This window comes from Branchiostoma belcheri, unplaced genomic scaffold (assembly GCF_001625305.1).
Source record: "Branchiostoma belcheri isolate BF01 breed outbred unplaced genomic scaffold, Haploidv18h27 scaffold42, whole genome shotgun sequence".
NCBI lineage: Eukaryota > Metazoa > Chordata > Leptocardii > Amphioxiformes > Branchiostomatidae > Branchiostoma > Branchiostoma belcheri.
In genome coordinates, this window is record NW_017804043.1 from 2,615,327 (window position 1) to 2,631,188 (window position 15,862).

Consider the following 15,862-nt stretch of genomic DNA (forward strand, 5'->3'; position numbering starts at 1 on the left):
GGGGGTAGTAGTTATTCTCCCCCTGCTGATGTACATTTGAATTAGTGCAATAAAGAAATTGAAATTGAAAAAAAAATTTTTAAACAAATATGTGGAACAAAATTTTTACATACAAACATTTAACTGTTAGGAACAAACATTCAACATACAGTCAAACCTGTGCTAGTGATAATCTTTGTACAAGGTCCTCCTGGCCACGTTTTGGTAGTCCCTTAGATTTTCTAATGATTGACTAGAGAATTAACTAGTCATAGGGATACCCTATTGTACAATAATAGAGTTATCATTTTATAAGAGTTGAATTCATCTTAAAGCTTTTGGAACAATCTCTGCACATGGTCCTCCTGGCCACTTTTTGATAGTAGTGATTGTATTTCTAATAGAGAGAATAAACTAGTTATAGGGATACCCTATTGTACAATTATAAATGTATTTCATAATAGTTGAATGTGCCTTGAAGACTTTGGAACGATATTTAAGTTGTGTACCTGTCTGACATGGTCCAGGAGTGGTGAAGCCACGCTGCTCCACACTCGCCACAAACTCTCCTTGCAGGAAACACACCTGGAGAAAAAAAAAAATACTATGGTAGAAACACCGGGCCTGTAGTACTGTACTTGTTCTGTTTAACCTACTGATTCTAAGATCTTAACATATTTAACGTGCATCTAAAATAAACTAAACTATATTTGCTACAGCTCTTGAAGACGAGGACTGATGATAATATTTTATCTTTAACATTTTCGGTCATATTTGGACATTCAGAATCCACTGTCACAAGAAATCTTACATCTCCCCATATGTACATGCAGGGTGGATAGTGAAACTTACCCGGCAGTTTTGTCTAAATTCTGTAGGACTGACTGTGAGAACCCCAGGAAGGATGTCGGTCTGCTGGCACCACAGGACACCAGGCTTTGGAACACTGTGAAATACCTGTAACGTAACACAGAAAAACTTTTATAGAATCTAGAAAAAAATTGTGATTGTTAAAATATATAGTTTCAGCCAATGATATGTATCAGTTGACATGTACATGTAGTAGACTTGAAACCATTGGTTGTTTCATTTCTGGTGTGAGTGGTTCAAACCTCACAGTCTGGTCTTATGCAGCTTGTATTTACTGTACAAAACTGATGTGTGATGCCTACAGGATTTTGACTGGTTATGCAAAACACACAAGACTTTTCAGTAGTATTATGTTGTTTGTTTCCTACCTCTCCTCAGTGCTACAGGCCTGAATCAGGTCCGGACTTTCCAGTAACAACTGTAGCAGAACTAGAGCAGGTGTTCCCTGGAGACAAAATCACAGCTTTGTCAAACATGCTGTCAGCATAAGGTCTGAATTAGCAGCTTACCTTCAGATAGTTTATAAAAATATTACAGTAGAGCAGGTAGAAAAATGTTTCAAAATGAGAGTTTAGGATCAAGAGGGTTAAATAGCCAAAGTAGTGTGTTAAGAAAATTTCAAGTAGTAAAAGTGGTTCAGTTAGAGTCAGTGCTCTTTCAAGAAATCTTAAAGAAACAGTCTGCGGACTCACGTTCATGACATCCTTGGAGCCTCCGTGACAGTAAGACGTGGAACTCAACACCTTCTGGGGGAGGCTAGAGACCTCTTCTAGGAGTTTCTGTCAACACACACATGTACATATTCAAGACTCAATTCATAATACAAAATGTATTACAAGATAGCTTCAAACAGCTGTTATATTTAGATACTGATACAAATGGTTTATGTGTTACAAGCTGGTAGGTGTGATATAACTAAACTAGTCATTGCCACGATGCAAAAATGGAAAACAGCATAGCTTATATGTAAATGTTTAGGTGACTCACCAACATAACACCAGCCCTGAGTTTCCTAGAGGCCACAACTTCTTGTGTACAGGCGAGATACTGGGAGAACATGTCGGAAATCTGCGAGTCTTTTCTGGGCCCTTAAGGAAGGAAAGAAAAATTAGGTGGACAAAAAAATAAGGCAATCAGAGATGGCAGATTTCAAAATTACCCTTAAAGCTTTGTCAAATTCACACATAGTACAACTCTACTAACCTTCCTGCAGTGCCTGTCTTATGTGTCCAGTCAGAGAACTCCAGATGTTCAGCACTACCACTTCTGCAACAGGAGAAATTAAATCAGACAAATTGAAATCCTATGTAAAGATGCCGAATTTTTCACTTTAAGACTTTCCCCTTAGCTACTAACATCCGTGTCCATAATATCACCAGGGTCCATAATATCGCCACCTTGAGAAATAGTGTGCTTTAAGATATTTTTACTGCAATATAATTTTGGTATGCACTCCTGCACACCTCAAATGTACATACCTAGGGTATGTTGCAGTAAAAATATCTTTAAGCACACTTTTTCTCAAGGTGGCGATATTATGGACCCTGGTGATATTATGGACACAGATGTTAGAAGTAACTCCATTATAATATGTTGCATATTTGAATACACTATCACCTTTAGATTGTTTGTACGTACCCTGCAGGTCTGAGCCGATGGCACACATGGCCTCCTGAGTGGCTCGGATGAAAGTTTCCGCATGTTTGATGAAGAAGGCTGGTGACGTAATCAACTCTTCATGCAGGGGGGCTGTAGGGAGGAAAACACATTGTAGAAAAACCTATTTTTACTGACAATGATAACAACCTTATTATTGCCTGGGGTTGTTTACATGAGGGTGTGTGCTATTTTCACTACTGCACTGTTGATAATGGTGAAGTCATGGTATTCTAAGCCAGAATTGTTGTTCTGAACTAACTGTGGCTTGGCAAAAGTATTCCCTGTTCCCTCCTTTATAGATACACAAAGGAACAGAACTGGTGAACACATTACTTCCTTACAAGAGGAAAGAACACTAGACAAGCCTTACCCAGAGTAAGCTTAGCAGCAGCTGCAGTACCAGTTTTGCCCAGTAGGTGGAGCAGGATCTCAGCCCCTATCAGTTGGATGGCCTTGCTGGGTGGATGCCCCCCTCCCACACCAGGTGTCCTCGGCGTGGCTGGGTTTGGTGCAGGGAAGGATCCTTCAAGAGGAAAACATTCTTAAAATTTCACCATATCTACAAACGTAACGCCTTCTGCACTTGTGTTCCAGTGCTGATTCAGTGGTCAAAACTGCATCACTGGAATTCCAGTGCTGACGAAAGTCGAGCACTGGTTTACCAGTCCTGACGATCACTTCAACTATGGTGTTTCAGTGCTGAGAAAGGAGGGTGTTACTTTTGTGTATTTGCATATGTACGCAAGTATACAAAATATGTACAGACAAAAGTGTGCCTGGCTTTCTCCTATTTTTGTTAGAAACTAGATTGTTAATTGTAAAAAGACCGACGAAGATGGTAGATGAATTAAATGTTTACCTCTCCTCTGAGGAGTTGTTGCAAGCAGCATCTTGCCTCCTGCTGGTGTGGCTGGGGTAGGGAGGCCTGGTGTGAGACCTAGGGTGAACTGTAGTAGGGGACCACAAACCTGCAAGAAATGGACGCAGCGTGAGGCCCACACAAAACTGCAGCATTAGCCCACAAACATACAGAAACAAATGTCAGTATGATACCAAGACAGAACTTCAGCATGAGATAACAACCTGCAATGATCACCTATTTGACACCAAGACTGAACTATAGTGCCCGCACATGTATTTCTTATATGTGTACTTCACTTTCTATTTAGTAGGAAGAAAGATTTAAATGAATGAACAAACCTGTTCAAAGTTGGGTGGGAGATTGGTGCCGAGTGTCTGCGCCAGGTGCCACCAGGTGTCCAGTCGCACCACAGCTACAGACTCCTGTTCATGATAAAAAAATTCATGATAAACTTACTGCACATTTAGATAAAAGAACTAGGCAACTTCTGAATGTTTACTTTTTTTTATCATGAGGAAAGCTAGTTTTCTCTCATAGCAATATTTCTTTTTTTTTCCTTGCACAAATGGTGTGAAAAGAACTATGAACTTTTCTACTTCTACCAAGAACTCTCCCCACCTGTTTGGTGCTGTTCATCAGTAGGGGCTGCAGCAGGAGCTTCAGACGTTTGGCGTTGGAGATCGTGTCTGGGTTGGTTGCAAAGTTGTTGATGAGGTGCTTCCAGGCGACGTAGGACGCCACCCGGGTGTCGATGTACGCACTCTTGAATCCCTGCTCTACGATACCCAGTAATCCGTTGATAACACTGCCACCCTTGTGGATAGACTGTGTGAGTTGGGAGAGGAAGAAAGTTGTTACATTTTTGTGGTAGCTATAAAAAAAGTACTTTGTCTTGTTAGAAAAAATAAAAAAGGCTTAAAGACAACAGACATGTTGGAGATTCAGTCCCTTTGTATTGTCTCTTCTGAGAATAGGTCCTAACGTAACGTCTTTAACTTTCCCAGAAATATGTGGCTCCTACATTTGTATTGCTACATCCGCTAGTAATGAAATGATTCTCCCCTTTAACTCTTACCTTTCCCAGTAGTGTAATGATACTCCCCCACACTTTCAGAACAAACTCCTCCTGGTTTGGCTTGAACAACTTGGTCAGCTCTGGTATTAGGGTCTGGAAAAAGAAACAAATTAAGTTACACTCAAAATAAAACTGGTATTTCTACTTTTTGGACTAAATTCAAATCAATCAATCAGATAAAAACATTTCAAAAAGAGTATGATGTCAACTTTCCCAAAATATATACTGCGGCACAGCCATATATCGTTAAAGCTGCTATTTTTGTCCATAGGACTGAAAGGGTCAAAAAGCAGTAATGGTAATGTTGTGATGTCGGCCATCTCTGATAAGTTTAGTGCCCTGAAGTGGCTGAGTTGACTTACAGATTTTAACTCAGGGATCAGCCCTGCGACGACCGCCTCTTGCTGTGGCATCATGGCGGGAACTCCGATCTCCAGCGCGGCGGCCGATCTCTCTCGGACTTTCGGCGCCGTGTGCACGACCGAGAGGAGCACGAGCTTACTCCAACGGTGTGCATGGACCGCCATGTCACCGGGTACCTGAGAAGGGCAACAACGTTTTAGATTAAAAAATGATGAGTGAACAACTTTAGGTTAATGCTCTGGAGAGGCCTTTTTTCTCTGTACAGAAGGTACATGTTGGATATAACTATTACTGTTTGAATTTCATCTATTACCAATTTACCACTACCAGTACCACTCCTACTTCTATTACTCCTGTTACGTCTACTCCTGTTACTACTACTACTACTACTACTACTTCTGTTACTGCTACTGCTACTGCTGCTGCTGCTACTACTAGCTACTGCTGCTGCTGCTACTACTACTACTGCATCAACTCTCTTACTGGTTCAACTGCTCATTTTGATTGCTCTATTGTGAACCAGAATACAGAAAGATTCAAACCTGTTCCAGAAGCCGTCTGATGGCGTTGAGTGACTCATGCTCCACACTGACTGACTGGAAACTGCCCGAGTCCTTCACACCCAGGATGGCATCTAAAACACCTGACAACTGAGGTAAAAAATCATTTGCTTTTCAGTAACATGAAAGGCTTTAAGTTGTGGACAATGATTTGGTTTTGATGTATCAGATTTTATTTGTTCTTACTGAATGTTGTCCAGTTTTGAAAAAGCAAACGACACTAACAGATTTAGGTACAAGATTCATACTGTACGATTCTCACCTCTTCCTTGACAACAGTAGAAGGGAAGTTTTGCTTAGCGATGCACCACAGTGCTCTGATAGCAGTGGTCTTGTCTTGGACAGCCAGTGTGGTACACAGGGCTGGGGGGAAGGAAAGGTAATTAAACACATACAAATACTCAAGATCTTGGAGACATTAAGAAGGTAGTGAGAAGGTTTCGTTGAACGCAAGAGTAAAAATTCAAAATGGAAATGACTGCTTACCTCTTAGTAAGCTTCTTGCAATGTCATCTGAAATAGACCTGCAAATGGGGGGGGGGGGAAGAGAAGTTTGCCTCGAGTTAGAAGAATTTTTGGCTGTTGGGAAATGGATTATCTACATGTACTTCACACATACAGACAAACACAGACACACACTACAACCTTATGATGCCAATTTAAATGTTCTAGTCACCAAAAAAAATTTAAATTTGAGCTAATAGTACCCTTGTTCCTTCCTTCCAGGCAGATTGCCTGATGTAACAACACTTCCAGTGGCTACAATTCTGCCCTGAACAGGCCTAGGTTTCCCTTTCTGTACTTACTTTGAAATCTCTGCATGATGAAGACAGAATCCCAGTGCCTGGAGAGCTGTCTGGGACACTTCTGTGTTTGTGGCCCCCAGTTCAACATCAGCCTGAGGGAGAAAACATGAGATGTTAATGGTGAAAACTAACATCTTGTGAGTTCAAGGGTGGATCTAACCAACCTGCAGAGAAGTCAGCACCAGAAGTTCTTGGAATGTCTAGGAAATTTCTGGGGCAGGCGGACACACAGGCCAATGTTTAGAGCAAATGTATCTGTACTTGTTATCAAGCAACAATTGTTCTTGGTATGTTGGTGAAGGTAAGACATCCAGGTAATACTTACTCAAGCAACTGGATCTGATTTTGGAATTGTCCTTGGTCTTTCCTTTAACCCTCTCCCTACGGTCTAAAACATTGACCAGTACAAATTCGTGCCAAATGACTACCTTAGCAGACTGAAGGTTAAAACAAACCAATCAGAAATCTCTCTCATCCTTACCTGTAGCCTGGGCAGCAGCTGTCCGGACAGTTTGCTGAGACTGTGGGGGAGTGTGCCACCTTCATCCTCACGGAGATGGCTGGAAACACAAACAAATCAATTTCTTCTAGCCTGCAACTGCAATTTCTGTCCATAAATCACATGTTTCCACAAGTTCAAAAAGGTGGCGTCAAATGGCTGAGTGGTAAGGCTAGCAGACACAAGACCATGAGGTCATGGATCTGATTCCTGTGGACGTTATGTCCTTGGGAACTTTCTTCCTTCTACCCAGGTGTAAAATGGGAACCTGTCTTCAGTTGGAAATGTGGAAAGATAGCGATGGGCTCTGTCTCCAGTCCTGAAACCCATGCCCAAGACAAAGTCCATCAACAACCTACTGCCCGTGTGGCCTAAATAAGGCTATGGGACTACCAGTACCTTCTACAAGCCCAAACCTGTGACTTACTCGATGAGTTTGGTGTATGAAGAGACCCTGTCCTCGGCGGGGTTTGACTCCGTGAGCAGGGTCGACATGAGATCCTTCAAGCTGCCGTCCCCCGCGCCCGCCACCGTGACCATCATGGTGGAACAGCCGACCTCTAACCTCTGACCTCAGTGGCAAAATCTGTGTGCGGTGGAATCGGTGGAAAAAATCAGTAAATGTCTTATTTCACTATAGTTGCTTTTAAGCAGGGTGGAAAAGAGTAGGGGTCCTTCCCAGTGTGAAATTATGGTTCAAACCTTACCAACAAATACTTGTCTCCATATTAATTTCCCCAAACCCTGATATCCAAGTGCTGGGTTTGTAGATATAATATGTTTCATATGAATAATTGTATTGTAATTGTAATTGTATAGCCTTAAAACTAGCATAATTTTGGGTGCAAAGAAAAAAAGATGGGGTGGGGGGCGTGGTTTAACTTTTGTGATAAGAATTATGCACCGCCAAAGACGGCATTTCCCTGTAATAATTGTAAATATCAGCCATTCAACTTGAAGATTTCTAGTACTTAAAATAGGATAGGATAGACTTAGAAGTAGAATTTATTGTCTCGCTTGGTCTTAAAGCCTTGATACCCAAAAGCTTAGCCATATCATCAAATCATATAATTTCACAAAGAACGTCTAGCAAAACACTACATACTTATACAGCAAATTCAGAATTACCATCTACTTATAAATATAGAAATCATCATTTTGATACAAATAAATACCACAGATTCCACATAGAGTACTATTTAGTTCATTTCTACAAAGTTACGAATTTTTGCACTCATACACTGCAGTCACAGCTGAGGGAACACGATAGGCATGCAGCTCAATTCAGCCAAGTTTCAGTCGAATTTCTGCACTTTAGCAACTTAGAACAGACGAAAATATAACCTGTATATGCTCGTACGTACTTACCTAATGTGATATGACAACATCTATCCCCAGAACCATTGAAAAACACAGTTTTTCGGACCTAAATATCGCTGCTATAGACTGGCGCCTTGCAATATTTTCGCGGGAATATGCCGCGCCAAATTTTACAGGGCATGCGCAGTGGTGGAAAAGTGGTGGCTCATGGGAACTTTTCAGGTCAAGCCACTTTCATAAAGGGGTGTCTTCGCCATTATATGAAATTGTAAGAATAATATTTCGGCTAAAACTGGAGATATCGTTCAAAAACATAGTCTGTTATTCAATCTATACTTAGAGTTATTAATATCTTTTGCCATAAAAGTTTTGAACTATGATACAAGCGTGCTTTTGAGTGTTACAAACATTACATACCCCCAGACGCGGAAGCGGCGAACATGGGGGTCAAAGGGCGCACAGAGGCTTATTTGAATAATTTTTCCCGCCATATGTAGAGTTCAAGCCTGGACTCGCCCATTGATGGGCAGGGGGTGCATTTTTTCACCTGCAGTTTTACTAACTATAGATAGACGTCGCTTCTGTAGATACAAGCTGTCATTTTCTTATAAATATGAGCAGATTCTTGTGCCATGTAACTTATACACAATGTTAAACCTAGAGCATGTCATCCAACCCCTTGGAATGACCTTTAATATATGGTTTGACTTTGGCGACGACAGACTTTAAACTTGTTTTTCGAAGTGCCCCAGAAGCATGCAAGGGTTGGAGTGCGGCAGCCAAAGCGTCGATGGCATGTTTAACCAAGAGCCTTTCCTGTTGGCACAAGAAGCTTGGCCGCCCTTCAAGTTCAAGGCGTTTTATTTTGAGTGGCAACGTCCTTGGTTTCAAGTAACGTGGGAGAATGATGACAAAAAATAGTAAAATGATATAACGTTACGTAGAAGCGCTGGTTGTCTTTGAACATGTATCAGTATGCCAAAAAGCAGTTACTCAAGCAGCTGAATATGATTAAAATAATTACGCAACAATAAAAATCATATCCAGTGGCCTGAGTAACTGCTTTTTGATCCTTTTTGGCGTATCGTATTACCTGGGTGTCTAACCCTCATCGACGTAACGTTATATCAGTATCACATGAAGCTTCAGAAAAGTTTACAAATAAGCTGCAACTAGAAAATTAACTTATGACCAATACTGCGACGTGCATTTTTCAAGGTCATACACAGGGGTACAACAACACAACAGGTAACATTTCCCACGACCTTGCAGATTACGTTATTTAATTTCCCACGACCTTCAGTAACAGATTTCGGCTGGAGCTCCTTGTAACGTTAACGTTATATATGTAAGCCTTTTGTGTAAATTTGTAAATAATTGTAATAAGTCTATTGTACTAACGTTGTTTGTTTCTTTTAAAATTTTCAAGAAGATTAGCATTTGTATTTGTATAGTGAAGAGAAGATAATGGAGAGAATAAAGAATACAGGTAGTCAAGTACATGGTAAGAACTGTTGCCACAAAAGGTGTTTTGAAACAGTACCACTTTGACCTAATTGAGTGAAAAAAAAGATTCTTCAACTAAAATTCATGAAATAACCGCGGTATACTGTTACAACTATGCGGGAAACCGTTACCTTGGTGGGTTTCTTACAACATTAACAAGGGGTTAAGATGTCTTAACTGGCCACAAAGGACCGTCTGAACGTATGAAGTTCCTGTCTTGTAACGGGCACAGGTGTTCCAGACCTCAGGCTATCGTTTGGGACATCAAAAGTACCGCCTAGGAACACTTTCTTTAATACTAGCAAAGACTTTTCTGGAAATTACCTTTCTGGGCAAGTGCGATTAGATAACCCTGAATTGAATAATATCACATTTGCCAAGAGTACATACAATGCTTTCGGTAGTTTCGGCTTTTTGTTTAACAGCATAACGCAGAAAGCTATGGATGGAACCCTGCTTTTTGTTGTGTGCATCAGTCTATTATAACAGGTGTCCGCTGTATGTTATTATGACAGGTGTCCCGGCTGCATTTTTAATGGTATAATCTTTGTCAACAGAGACACCGATCAGGTTGCTGTCAATGTGATAGGGTGGTTTCTCATTTACAAATCTTAAATCTAAAGTCAATCCATTGATCTAAGCTGACATTAACCAAAAGTTGAAAGTTGCGACTGTCTTTTACTGAGGGAATATCTTAGAATTTAGACAGTCCAAACGGAAGCTCTATCAGTAGAATTTGCGATTCTACTGGCAGAGATCTGGATCGAAGTTTCTCACGGTTGACAAAGACTCCGATCGGGATTTTCACCGCGTACCGGCAGAATCGCCGATTCAACCAGATCCGAGTCACTGCCCGGGCCCTAACATACATATATGTCGGGCTGGGCTCGTAAAAGCATTGGTTTTATGTATTCAAATCGTGTAGAGTACAATATTCACCGTGCAGAAAAACAGACAACTTTACAGGAAGACCCCTGGACAGAATGTTATGATCGGTGTTAATGTCACTGTCTGAATCGGAATAACCATTGTCTGTCTAAAATCGTCGGACTGAATAATCCGCTCGTCCATTCCTCCCATTGTTCTCGTTCTGTCGTCATCCCACAGTTATGTCTCGTTCCCATCGGGGCATTAAATCACGTAAGGCTCATAAAATCCACCGCCCTGGCAACACATCCCTGCAAGGCGTGTGTCGCCATGGCAACGAAGCTGTCGCCATGGCAACCAAACGATATTTTTAATCCTCTCTGCTATGCCGGGCAGGACGGTCGATACGTGTGCTGGGTATTGGTCCAGTGCAGCTCGGCACGTTTTGGATGTTTCTATAGAAAACAGAATTTTGCCTGTATGTGTGTCAGACGTGTGTCTGTAGTGATGGAGCGTCGGTTCTAGGTGAAAGGTCAACTCGGCTGCCTCCATCCCGTCCGTGCTGGCACGCTCCGTACAAGTGCGTCTATATTTGTGCCTGAGCCTTGCCCCCGCGGGGGTGACTCGGGGCAGAGAAACGCCATCCCGAGAGACGAGACTTCTGGTTTAGTATTTCCGTCGCAGCGGCGCGAAGCTTCTCGAATATCCGTCCCTCCGGATCGGATTGACATTGCGAGCATAGAGCTGAACGTGGAGCGGCGATAGCTTCAATCATACGTGCACATACCGCCCCCGTCTACGCCGCCTGGCCGGCACACTAAAGCCACCCGAACATGGAGGACTTCAAGCGACGCTACGCCGCGGAGGAAGCGGACCAGTTTCCCGCGGACTCGGACCTGAGCCGCTCGGGCCCCGGGCGGTACAGCGACCGCAGCCTGAAGCGCCGCAGCCTGAACCAGACTGCGGCGGGGTCCCGGTTCCGTCGCTCCGCCACGCTAGGTCCCGAGGCACGGGCACGCCGCAGACAGACCTGGGACGGGGCAGGGTCCAACCTCGCCGCATTTCTCTTCGCCAATGACCTGAAAGGTACGGCTACAGACACCATTATCAACGCTACACCCAAAATAATTATGTGTTAACAATACCTAAATCATATATGTAAAATAGACAACATCGTACATGTACTGTAGAAACACTCTTAGAGAATACCACTGTTACCACATGCGTACTTGTAACACGCTCTCAGTCTACACCCAAACACTGGGCCCAACCTACAATTTTAATTAATAAGGCCAGTGACCCAAAACTGAGAGGGCTTAAAAGATCCTTTCCCCATTTTACTGCACTTACAATAATTACTATGGGGTAACAATACCTATATATCTTTGCATTGTCCAATATGTATCATATGCGTGCAAAGATATAAAAGTATACGACATACGTACACGTAACAGCGCTCCCCACGCCCAACCTACACAAAAACACGTTCTGCGGAATGTTTATTTTGTAGAGCGTGGATAAGTTGATTTTCCTGAGAGTTCTTGTTTAAGTTGGGTTCGCTGAGCCCTCCCGAATGTTATGGAACGTGCCCACGAGGAATCCTGGGACTTAGAGAAGAAAGAACACCATTGAAAGTCAGCTGGCGGGGATTACGTCACAGCCTTTCGTACCTTTTATGGGACGGTAGAAGGGCGTGACAGCGTCTGGAGCAAGGGTCACGATCAGGTCGTTTTGAACTTCCATAAAGTCAAACAAACAAGATATTACATGTTATGTATGTCTTCCAGGGCTCCACTGTAAAACATTGTTTTCCACTGAGATATCAAAACCGCACGTTCCGCTGCAGTACCATAACATACCGCTAGGGGGTCCAAAATCTAATCATTTCGAGGTCCCATCAAGACGTCGACCGGTACCTACCCAGTAACCAAGTTTCATGACAATCCATCCAACCTTCTTCATTTATGGTGCTAAATTACATACGCTACGGAAAGCATTAACCTTCTTGGCGAAGGTACTAGTAATTAACGGTGAATCTTACACGCAATGCAACAAGCATTTAAAGTGTAGTAATGCTGAGGTATAAAATACACAAATCAAGTTTTGCCGCCCCGAAATTGCTTCAGTTTAACTCAAAGAGAAACGATGGGGACAAAAACTACTTACAAAGTTTAAGACTTTTAAAGGAGAACACAACAGACATAAAAGCAGGCGTGGTTCCCCCACCGTTCCTTGGTCAACCCTTTTTGTAATGGTTGAGCCCTCCCATATTGTTGAGACCTTTATACATTCGTCTCGTGTTCGTGTAGCTGTTGACGGAGAAAGCCGAACAAATCTCTCCGACATTTTAACAAGTGGTGCAGAAAGAGAGGAGTGTCCTGTCGGGAGTGAGTCAGACTCTGGGCTGCTTCCAGACAGAGGCTCCCATCTGTCCATCGTAAACATAGCCTTTTATTCGACTCAGCTGAATTTTAAGCATACACCGTAACTGGAACGGCTGTCGTTCTTTAAAAAGAACATAAAATCTCAAATTTGTGACGATATTGCAGATCAAGACGAGTGCTATGCCGATATCTTAGGCCAATAAGTTTAACTTAAAACATACTAATAAGTACATGTGTAAGTAACTTGACATATTGTAAGTTAATGATATTTATGTAGTTTTCGTCATGTGTAACCATCCATATCAATCAGACATCAATCAATCAGCTAATCAATCAATCAATCAATCAATCAATCAGCTAATCAATCAATCAATAAACAATTTCCTCTATCCATCTATCAACCACCAGTCTATTCATCAGTCGATTAATTCTGCAAACCTCTGCGGACGTGCTGAGCAGCATATGGTACATTGGTAGCCGCAGTGGTTCAGTTGCTGCTATTCTATTCTTCCACTGTTCGAAACAAATTACAATCGGGTCCACCGCTAATCTAGCTGAAAGAAATTTCAATTTTGCTCCAAGACGATCGCGTTTCTTCCGAGCTATTTGAGCCATTCATGAGAAGCAAACGGCAGTCTCATTTCTAAGGCTATTGCCACACACATCTGCGTACTCAGGTTAAGGTCGCGCCAGGAAATATTGAAGTAGAATCCAAAGACACAAGACGCTATAGAGACCGTGTTTGCTCCAAGTCATTTGAGCCAGACTTAAAGAGAATCTTTTTCGCACGGTTAAGAATGAAGGGCAAATCCAGTTTGGATCAAGGTGACCTTAAGACGTTAGCCCAAGGTCAAGTATAGACGCCAAAGAAGATTGAATCAGTGGTCACATACAAAACATGTCTGCAGAAGTTATGTTTGTTCCATTCTATTTGGTCTATTCTTCAAGTCATTCCGTTGGCACCTCAGCGAATGTATGGCGAATCTACTTCAAACTTTGAACGGCTCTTAAAGCTAAGATTAATTTGTAGCACACAAATGTAACCAGTGCAAAATCAAATTTGGACTTGAAACCATGGCCATGCTGTCATATATACATTGACGTTTCGTGTTTTACGAAACTCGTATGTTTTTGTGATACGTTAAAGTATACGCGGTGGTTTGATTTGAATGATTCTGATTTTATTATGATTGTATAGTGCATTAATAGAACGTTGTATTGATTTGATTTGGCCTGTGAGTATGCCACAGGGCAAGCCCTTTGCAATACCCTTTGGCCAAATAACATTCATCATATTTCATTTTCTCCACTCCTTATATACATCATGCTATAACAGGGATGGCCCTTTGACTATAATATTGCATCATATTTCACAATATTAGATTTACCACCTCTTGATATATCATACTATATCAGGGTCAGCGTTTTAAACTAAAGGATCTGTCTAGTTGTACAGTGTTGTCTGTATATTATACTGTATAAAAGGTAAAAAGCCCCCGACGCCGTAATTCCAAAGGGTAATAGCCTTTTGTATTGTCCTCTATCGCCATATTGTATTACATTGCATTGTATTACATTTGCCCCTCTCATAATATATCATACTAGATATCAGAGCTAGCCGCCTCTGAACTAGCCTATGTGTAGTGTCGTCCGTATATGATATTGTACATGTACATGTACAAGGGTAAAGCTACAGAGAAACTCTACACCAGTTTTCTCCAGTAGTGCGACAACATGTAATTACACATTCTGTAATAAGGGGGTGAAGACGGGGAATGTGTGTTATTGTGTGGTCCGACTAGTTCGGCACATGCTTGAAGAAAACTGTTGCCATTATTTCGTGTGAATTTGTAAATGTCGCAAAATGTCGCACTCGAACATTAGCAGCGTGAAGATTGCAGCTTTCAGAAGATTCTAACACTTTTTAAACACTTTTAAGTGCTCGTAAAATAACAACATGAAACCAATGATAATAAAATACAATAGTCAATAGTCAAATGTGATAGGCATTATTCAATGCACAAAGACGTTTGTTTGGACAAAAATACACTCTTCTGATGTTAGGCATTGGGACATCGAATCTTGCTAATCCTCCTCCTGATTTCTGTCTCCAGTTGATCCAATTAAATGCTGCCACTGTCGTCAAGATGAGCATGGCAGCCGTTCAGAATAATTCTTGTGACTATGTAATATAATAAAAATAATACTTTGCTTTTGTTTGATTCTGAGATAACACTAACATAGCTTTATATATAGTACTGTATAATATTTTGAAAATGGCATACTGCATTTGTATGTATATATTTTATAATCTTTAATCATATTTATGCTCTTTATGATATCTTATAACCTTTCATGTAATCTATAAGGTTTCAGACTTTGTTTATCAAGAATATATTTTATAATCTTTAATCATCTTCATGATCTTTATAATATTTTATAACATTTTATAATTTTTAACGTTTCAGACTTTGTTTATCTAGAATGTATTTTATAATATTTAATCATCTTTATGATCTTTATAATATCTTATATTCTTTTATAATATTTAACGTTTCAGACTTTCTTTATCAACAGTTTTCCTTGTTTTCTATTCAGAACTGTTGAAAGCGAACCGCGGTCCGACTGGAAATGTAGCCGGTAACACGTTCTCTTACCTCTCGCTTTGCACTGCTTGTTTCTTAAAAGTCTGTACTTACATTAGCAGCACAGCATGTACTAACGTTCACAACACGGCAGCTGTTCAGGTGTGATATACTGAGTACTTCTTGCACTGAACTGATACTAACTGCAACCCAAGGAAAAGTCAGAAGTATTGTTCTGGCTTGTCTGTATGTGCATCTTATCCAGAACCATGCCTTTCTAGTTCTTTGCCTGAATGAGGTTATGGTAAGGAACATGCACGGTTCTGGACGGGCTTTGCGTATCTAAGAATGTATATTTCCAGAGGCACGGTTCTGGATACGCGTGGACTATCCAAACAGATAGAGCATGGTTCTGGATATCGATAAAGCACGGTTCTGGATACAACAATGTGTTTTTACTGTGTGTGAAGAGTATATGTGGTGTGTCAGAAATATATCACGGCGTGGAATAAACCATGCGTAAAGGC

General features: G+C 41.3%; 2 protein-coding genes across 2 annotated transcripts in view; one reads left to right on the forward strand and one right to left on the reverse strand.

Moving 5' to 3' along the window:
• Positions 1 to 827: 827 nt before the first annotated feature.
• Positions 828 to 4,981, reverse strand: LOC109478023 (telomere-associated protein RIF1-like). Its single transcript, XM_019779473.1, has 12 exons — positions 4,808 to 4,981; positions 4,446 to 4,538; positions 3,989 to 4,195; positions 3,709 to 3,792; positions 3,368 to 3,476; positions 2,879 to 3,031; positions 2,488 to 2,598; positions 2,053 to 2,115; positions 1,837 to 1,937; positions 1,542 to 1,628; positions 1,218 to 1,294; positions 828 to 936 (listed from the first exon to the last, which is right to left on the reverse strand). Exons 1-12 carry the CDS (start codon positions 4,970 to 4,972, stop codon positions 828 to 830), a joined length of 1,359 nt encoding a protein of 452 aa, XP_019635032.1. The 5' UTR covers positions 4,973 to 4,981.
• Positions 4,982 to 10,783: 5,802 nt separating this feature from the next.
• LOC109478093 overlaps positions 10,784 to 15,862 on the forward strand; it is a 50,944-nt gene continuing 45,865 nt past the window's right edge. Inside the window, 2 exon segments of the mRNA XM_019779577.1 lie at positions 10,784 to 11,452; positions 14,635 to 14,638. Coding sequence (XP_019635136.1) covers positions 11,200 to 11,452; positions 14,635 to 14,638 — 257 coding nt within the window. The 5' untranslated portion in view covers positions 10,784 to 11,199.